A 7,848-nucleotide genomic window follows, 5' to 3' on the forward strand; every position below is an offset into this window, starting at 1 on the left:
CGCTAATGGGTGATGTGGTCCTCTCAGACGATGTGTAACTCTGCGCGCCGGTTACTACAGAAGAAGTAGTTCCCGGTCCCCGGCCCTCCCCGTGCCCACCCGTGCGGCGGGGCGGGACGGGGCGCTGCAGTCGCGGCCGCCGCCCCGCGGGGGCTCCGGCGCAGGGGGGAGGGGGCGGTGGTGGCGGCGAGAGAGGAGTTCCCCCCTCCCCCGCGGAGGGATATCCTTGGCGCGCTCGCCGCCCTCTACCCGCACCAAAATATTGGGAGTTAAGAGGCGGCTCGGCGGCGCCGCCGGCTCAGAAGCGCGCGGGCAGCTCGGCGGCGGCGCGATCGGTCCTGTGCCCGCCACGGCTCCACTGCGGCGCCCAGCCCGCTCCTGTCGCCGCGGCCCCCGCAGGGGCGGGCTCCACGCGCGGACCCGAAACCTCCGGACTCGTCTGCGTCCGCGGAGAGCTCTAGTTCTGCCTGCGCCTGCCTGCGCACCGTGTGGCTTTCGCCGGGTGGAAGAAGGAACGCGGGAGCGGCGCGCTCGCTGACTGCGTTTCTCCGGAGGACTTGCCGCGACCGACGTTTGGAGTGCTGCAGGCGGGGACTYCCAAGGACTTCGTGGGTTCCCGCTACTGGCCGAAGAAGGAGCCGCGCAGAAGCTTTCGGCGGCCCGCCGCCCTCCGCCGGCTCCGGAGAGAGGAGAGCCGCGCCGAGCGCCGAGCCGGGAGGACGCCGGCGGAGCTGCTGCGGGGGTTTCTACGTTTTCCCCCTTTCGGAAGATGTTGCTCTCCAAGTTCGGCTCGCTGGCGCACATCTGCAGCCCCAGCATGGACCACTTGCCGGTGAAGATCCTCCAGCCAGGTACGGGGCTGGGGTGTCCCCTGCCAACGCCGCGCCGGAGGGCGCGGACCGGCCCTGCATTACCAGGGTGTCGGGGTCGGCGTTTCGCAGCCCCCGAAACTGCGTTTATTTTCTTCGATTTTTTTTTTTTTTTAATTTATTGAAGATTTTTGAAAAAAAAAAAACCCTTGATCGGAATCAGGACAGCGCACACAGTACGCGTCCGCCGGGCAGTGCATTTGTGGGATTATTATTATTAATTATTATTGTTATTAATATTGGGTGCAGCGCAGCTGCGGACACTAACGCGGGTGTTTCCCTCTCGTTTCTGCAGTGAAAGTGGAGAAGGAGCCTTTTGATAAAGTCTACCAAGTGGGCTCCGTGCTGGGCAGCGGGGGCTTCGGCACCGTGTACGCGGGGAGCAGGATCGCCGACGGGCTGCCGGTGAGGCGCGGGGCGCCGGGGCAGGGGCGGCGGGCGGGAGCGCGGCGGGCGCGGGAATCTGYGGGCGCGGGAAGCGGCGGGCGCGGCCGGCCCGGCCCTCAGCGGCGGGGCGCAGGCTGAGCCCGCCCCGCCGCTCACGGCGCCTCCTTTCTCCGCGCTCCGCAGGTCGCCGTGAAGCATGTGGTGAAGGAGCGGGTGACCGAGTGGGGCACCATTGTAAGTACCCGGGGGGGCTTCGGGGGTGCCGCGGGTCTCCGCCGCGGCGGGGCCATTGTGTGGGCGGCGGGGCCCGCCCCGCTGGCGCGGCCTCTGCGTCGGGAGGGAATTTGGCGGGGGTTCGCCGCCGCAGCGCCGCGCCCGCCCCTCGGACTGCGGCAGCGGCGGAGGGGGCCCGCCGGCCGCGCCCTCCTCCCCGCCCTGCACGCCCTCCTCCCTCCCTTCCCCGCCTCCCTCCCCTCGGCCAGGGGGTGCCCCGGGCCGCACCGCCCCCCCTCCGCTGACCCGCGTTCCCCTCTCTGCCCAGAGCGGCGTCATGGTACCCCTGGAGATCGTCCTTCTCAAGAAAGTGGGCTCCGGCTTCAGAGGGGTCATCAAGCTGCTGGACTGGTACGAGCGGCCCGACGGGTACCTCATCATCATGGAGCGGCCCGAGCTGGTGAAGGACCTGTTCGACTTCATCACGGAGAAAGGCGCCCTGGACGAGGAGACGGCCCGCGGGTTCTTCCGGCAGGTGCTGGAGGCGGTGCGCCATTGCTACGGCTGCGGCGTAGTGCACCGGGACATCAAGGACGAGAACCTGCTGGTTGACCTCCGTACGGGCGAGCTGAAGCTCATTGATTTTGGCTCGGGGGCGCTCCTCAAGGACACAGTCTATACCGATTTCGACGGTACGTGCCCCCCGTCCTTCCCGTGCCCCTCACGGGCTGATGCCCTCTCTAGAGCTGCCGCTTAGCCCATTCCCAGTGACTGGCAGCACCAAGCAGAGCCCCTGATGCGGGGGTTCATATCAGGTCTATCGGTAATGGAAACCTGTGGACCCGAAGCAGCTTAAGGGTGTTCAATTGCCTAGGAAAGAAGCGATTCCAGGCAGTGACGCAGCAGTTTATGTTTCCCTGTCTTGGAAAAAGCGGGTTTTTTTTCCTAGAGGGCGATCTGTTTACATGGAGGTTTTGCCAGTGTCGGATGTTTCCATGTGTGGATATGCAGTTTTTATATGCGGTGCTTTTTTTAACTCGGAGTGGTACCACCCCCGCTCTCATTCCGCCAGTGTCCTGGAAATCCCGCATTGCAGATTTTAAAGCGATGGGGATAAATGCACTCCCTCCAAATGACTTGCTGCAGGGGCCGGGGTCGATGCTTTAGAGGTGCGAAAGCTGAACATAAGCCAGCATGTGACCAGAGGGAGCGTTTCCCCCAGTCCTTGGGAGTGTGACTGATGTAACCGGGGTCTCGCTCCCCCCGCCCCCAGCTGCCGCACTCACATCTGTTTGTTGTGAAACCCGAAGCCTTGCCGCACGTGACCTCGGCATCACGAATTCCCCGTTTTGTTTGGTATCCAAGGAGCCCTCGGGCACTGGAGGGAGGGGAAGGGGGGCGGGTTGGGAAAAGCTGCCGCATAGAAGCCCGGGGGGGGCCTTAAAAACACAGAAATCGTAAGCGGCCCTATTTTGTTTACTGCGCTGTGGAATTGGATAAAGCAGATTAGCCCTGTGTAATGCGGGCAGACCTGAGTTTCACCTTCTTGTCGCCCTCTCCTCCTCCCCGCCAGCCCCCTTTGTCCTTTTGTGTCTATTTTTGGTGTGATGCAGCAGACGCCACGTGGTCAGTGAAAGGGAGCTCGCCTCAGTAAACAGTCAGCTGATGGGGCTGTGTTATTCCTTGCAACAACATAGCACAACCGGATGGGCCAAGTCTGTTGATGGTGTAACCCTGCAGATGACCTGAAATTACACTGCTAATGGCTTTGGCTTGTAAAAAGTTCAAAGCTCTTTAGTTTTATGTTTTGTTTTTTTGGTTTTTTTTTTAATTCCCAAATGTCAAGTTTCTGAATTTAATTTAGCTCTGGTAGAAAGAACTGAACAATGGGGAAGCACTCTAAACGTTTACTCTAATTGTTTGGGGTTTTTTTCTGCTTTCAGGAACAAGAGTATACAGCCCTCCAGAGTGGATCAGATACCACAGATACCATGGGCGGTCAGCAACAGTATGGTCTCTGGGAGTTCTGCTGTATGATATGGTTTGTGGAGACATCCCTTTCGAGCAAGATGAAGAAATCTTGAGGGGACGATTATACTTCAGGAGAAGAATTTCACCTGGTGAGTTCTTCAGGGGTCAAGTGGGTTTTCTAGTTTTGGGTTTTTTTAATTGTCCTGTATATTTGAGCTTTTGTGAGTGGATTTTTGTTACTCAGGATTGGCTTGGGGTTTTTTTTTTTTCTTAGTCTAATGTGGTTTTCTTTTTTTGTTGCAGAATGTCAACAGCTGATCAAATGGTGCCTTTCACTGAGGCCTTCAGACAGACCAACACTTGAGCAAATTTTTGACCATCCATGGATGCACAAATCTGAAGTAGTAAAGTCTGAGGACTGTGACATAAGGCTACGGACCCTTGATACTGATGTATCTAGCACAAGTTCAAGTAATGAGAGTCTGTGAATTACTAAGGACCTCGCACTGGGAGGGGGAGCTACAMGCAGAAAGACCACAGTGCTGCTGCCAATACATAGGAGGGGCTAGAAAAATGCATTCATTATTCTGTAGTTGAATCTTTGTCTGAGGGACTTGATTTTGTTTTCCCCCTTTGCTGGTTTCTGCTTTGAATGAGAGATTTCCTTTGGAAACGCTGATGTTTGGGAGTTGCAGGCCAGTACTTAGTCAAAGACTGACCTTATTAAGAAAGCAGTGACCTCTTGAATACATGGTAAACTTTTTTGCTCTCATAGAGCCTGGACTAGATTTTATTTGCTTTTGAGTGCCTTTTTGAAAGCTGCTTCAGTGGGACTTTCTTTTTTGAGCTGTCTATGTCCAAAGAAGATCCAGTTCATTATAGGAATTTGCTTCCTTTAGGCTCAGTGCTGGAGGAAGCAGCTCCTATGATGCATTGGAGAACCTGTTCGGTGATTGAATGAAGTAGTCCCATCCACTGGTGATGGAATACTTGAACACAGACATTTCACTCCTGCCCCCCCTGCCCTTTACSAATCCAACCCACCTCTGCTGCTCAAAATATTTCCTATAGCCTGCACAGAAATATGAACAGGTATATCGGCTTCTTTATCAGAAACATTTATTCATGTTTCCTTTTATCATCTCTACCATTGGGCATGAGAAGCCCCTTTCTCAACTCCCCCCAGCCTTTTGTCACCCTGCGAGTCTTAAAGTATGTATGGGCATGTTGAATGCACAATCAATGCAATATTCAAGGACTTTTTTTTTTTTTTTTTCCCCATACCTGTATAATGTGTTTATGTAAACTTGGTTTTTCCCATGTACTATACAGTTATTTATTGTTTGGAATTTAGAAGACCTCCCACAGTTTTTAACTGTGGCTATTTATTTGGTTAATTTATTTGGTTAGTTATTCAACACTGTGCTTTCCCCTCCTTCTCCCCATGGGAATTCTAGTGGTTTGCCCATGGCACTTTTTTTCTGCATTCCTGTCAACTTTTGGTTAAAAAAAAATAAAAACAAAAAAAAWTTCTGACCTTACCAGTTTTTTGTTGGAAGATGGGAAATTGTTGTACAAAGTCTAATTTAAGGGAAATAGAAAGAATTTTTAAAGTTAGTCGGTATGCCTTTTGTCTGGTATTATTGTACCAGAAGTGTAAAGTAATGCTGTTTGGAAGGGTTTTAAATTATTGACATTGTACAGTCTCCGTGCATTGGCTCTGGAAGGTAGAGTGGCAGAGTCATAAACCTTAATTTATTTTAATAGCTGTGTTTCTGTGATCTGGTTGCATTTATGCAGCTTGGATTTGGATTTTTTTTCTTCTGTTTAACAGTGTGAAATGTATGGAGATCATATTTTTTATACAGGTATTTCAATTAAACTTTTTGTATATAACATTTCTGTGTTTGTGTGCTTACTTCTGCCTTCACTGTTACTTGTGATGAGCTGGGGAACACACTCTGTGACCATCCCAAGCCTATTTAAAGGCCTGCAGAAGCTGACTCAGAGTTAGTAGATGGTCAATACCATTAAGCAGTGACCATTTTGATAGAATTAAGCAATCACTGTATTTGATGTTGGACTGGGGAAGGAGTACAGTACAACAGCACTAATGGCCTACATAAAAGGGAATTGGCCCTGTAATYGTGGGACTTTTACCTCTGTAAACACTGAATATCAGTGTACTTGTCCTTAAGTATAACAAGGAAGGATTTCTGTAGCTGCTCATGGTTACTGTTTTCACAGTTGATATGTTTACTTTCYATTACATTCAGTTTCCTTCTTCCCCCTTACACCTTCCTTCTGGAGGTGGATGAGGACTTCCTCTGCCCTTACGGGAAAGCATTCTTGGAGATCAGGGCAAATGTTTTCCTTCAACTCCTACCAGAAAAAACTGGTTTGTTTGTAGAGTACAGGGCAGTACATGCCATTCTCTGTAGCAAAGGACAAGAGAAATACCTTCAGCATTCATTTTCATGCGTTGGGAGTCAAGTCCTGCAGATTAGCGATTTCATCCTCGTTTCTCTAGCCGGAGACTGACCTGACTTGGTCTTTTTGCGGGGGTGGTAGCGATTACTAGGTTTAACTACCACAGAGGGATCTATGAGGTATATTTAARGACGTGTTCAGTCATTAAAGGTGCTTTGTATTTGGGCTAGGCTTAGAATCTCTTGGTTTTATATTATTTCCCTTTCTGGGCATCTTTCTGCCAGCTCATCTGCTATTATTTTGGTTCCCTGTGGGGAATATCTCGCTGACATCACATCAAGCTCCTGATGCTAACTAGTTTAGACTCAAAATGCCASTGAATAGCAGGAGGTAAATCTGAAGAAAAAAGACCATTTTTGATCTGTGCACTCTTCTGATGACAGGGATGGAAGGTGTGTAGTTTTTTCTTGGCCATAAAAAAGGAAGCTCATATTAGTGTAGCTGAGAGAAAAAACCTAACCACAGTTGTCTCCATCAATTTGTTTTCTGTTTTCTGATTTTATTCCTTTTTTATTATAGACTTATTTCTCCAGCTTTTAATGAAAATCTGTACATATGCTAAATCCAGTCTCTGAGAATCTTTTATGTACATAAAAATACCTACTGTTGGAACTCTATTCACCGAAATAAAATATTCTRTAGTTAAGATTGCTTTCAAAACTCAGTGTCATACAAGAAAAATGCTTAAAAGTGAATATTTTAAGTTTTGCTTTGGAATGAGAAATTCCTTTTTCTTAAGWGGGGAGGATTCAGGTATACTACAGGAGACATGATCCCAGCACCTAGTGCACTTCAGGGAAATACATGTTTCTAACCACAAGTGGTCCCTGGAGAAATTCCAGTAGCTGACAGTAATTAACATCTTCCACTCCAGCAGCTTCATATGTTCACAGCTGTTCAGAGGGATGGCAGCGGGGCTGTACGGGTGAGCTTCAAAGGGCTACCAGAAGAGCAATTCTGAAAACACATTTGTAAAGCTATTGTTGATTGCTGAGCCAGGGACTTTCAACATTTCCACAGGAGCTGATGTTACTTTCCTTAGCTTCACTGAGAATCAGCGTTGAAATGCTCTGTTTTGAAACATAAAAACTAGGTTTTCACCTTTTGCTACTGAGGCAAAATGCATTAAAAGGATAAAGGTCAAAAGGACACTGGCACGAGTGCTGACTCCCCTCTGGGATTAGCTCAACATAAAAGGTGCACTTTCAGTACTGCACAGGCAGCTTTGGTTGTGAAACTCCCCTGTACACTAATAGAAGCCATGTGGCTGAAACACCATATACCGAAAGTAATGATTTGTAAAAATAGCTTTTCATTACAGTTGAAAGTTGGAAAATGATGTGTTAATACAGTTCCATTAGCTGAGTGTTTCTGCCAAAATGAGCAAGTCGGTGACAGCTCTTGGTTTCTCCTTTGCTTCTATCTGGTATTRATATCATTAGATGTTATTTCTCAGGGATCCTCCTCTTCATACTCTCCCCCCATTAGTTCGGTTTTCAACAGCACAAAGCTTGAAARATGTAACTCAGCAGGTCGTTCAAAGCACTATCATTTAAATTAGGGCTTGTTTTARCCTTAAAAATTTGACTTAGCAATACTCATACCTATGCATGCATGTATGGTACTGACTTCATAATAGATATTTTAAATATATTTTAATGTTGAAATATCTTTAACAATGTGGTGTTTTGTGTCATTCATAGCTCTAATAAAGCTCATTTCCCTGAGTGCATAAGTATACACTCTTTTTTTTTTCTTTTTGTTAACTGAGCTGATATTTACTGAAGCAGCTGAACAAGAGCCCTTTGAAAAAAACTATTGAGGGATATTAGGTAGATTGACTAGGGTGTGTTCTTACCGAACACTTATGGTTCTCTCTCAGTGGTTTACTGACCTCTGTTGGTGAAATTAAAGTACA

The 7,848-nt window shown here is 49.1% G+C and overlaps 1 protein-coding gene across 1 annotated transcript; it reads left to right on the forward strand.

Annotated features, from left to right (window-relative positions):
• The first annotated feature begins 262 nt into the window (after positions 1 to 262).
• Positions 263 to 5,336, forward strand: PIM3 (Pim-3 proto-oncogene, serine/threonine kinase). Its single transcript, XM_057378960.1, has 6 exons — positions 263 to 851; positions 1,165 to 1,274; positions 1,440 to 1,490; positions 1,798 to 2,161; positions 3,413 to 3,589; positions 3,744 to 5,336. Exons 1-6 carry the CDS (start codon positions 770 to 772, stop codon positions 3,926 to 3,928), a joined length of 969 nt encoding a protein of 322 aa, XP_057234943.1. The 5' UTR covers positions 263 to 769; the 3' UTR covers positions 3,929 to 5,336.
• Positions 5,337 to 7,848: the final 2,512 nt, after the last annotated feature.

The sequence above is a fragment of the Malurus melanocephalus genome, unplaced genomic scaffold, assembly GCF_030028575.1.
Source record: "Malurus melanocephalus ecotype Western Australia unplaced genomic scaffold, MMel_1.1 scaffold_11, whole genome shotgun sequence".
NCBI classification, from domain to species: Eukaryota; Metazoa; Chordata; class Aves; order Passeriformes; family Maluridae; genus Malurus; species Malurus melanocephalus.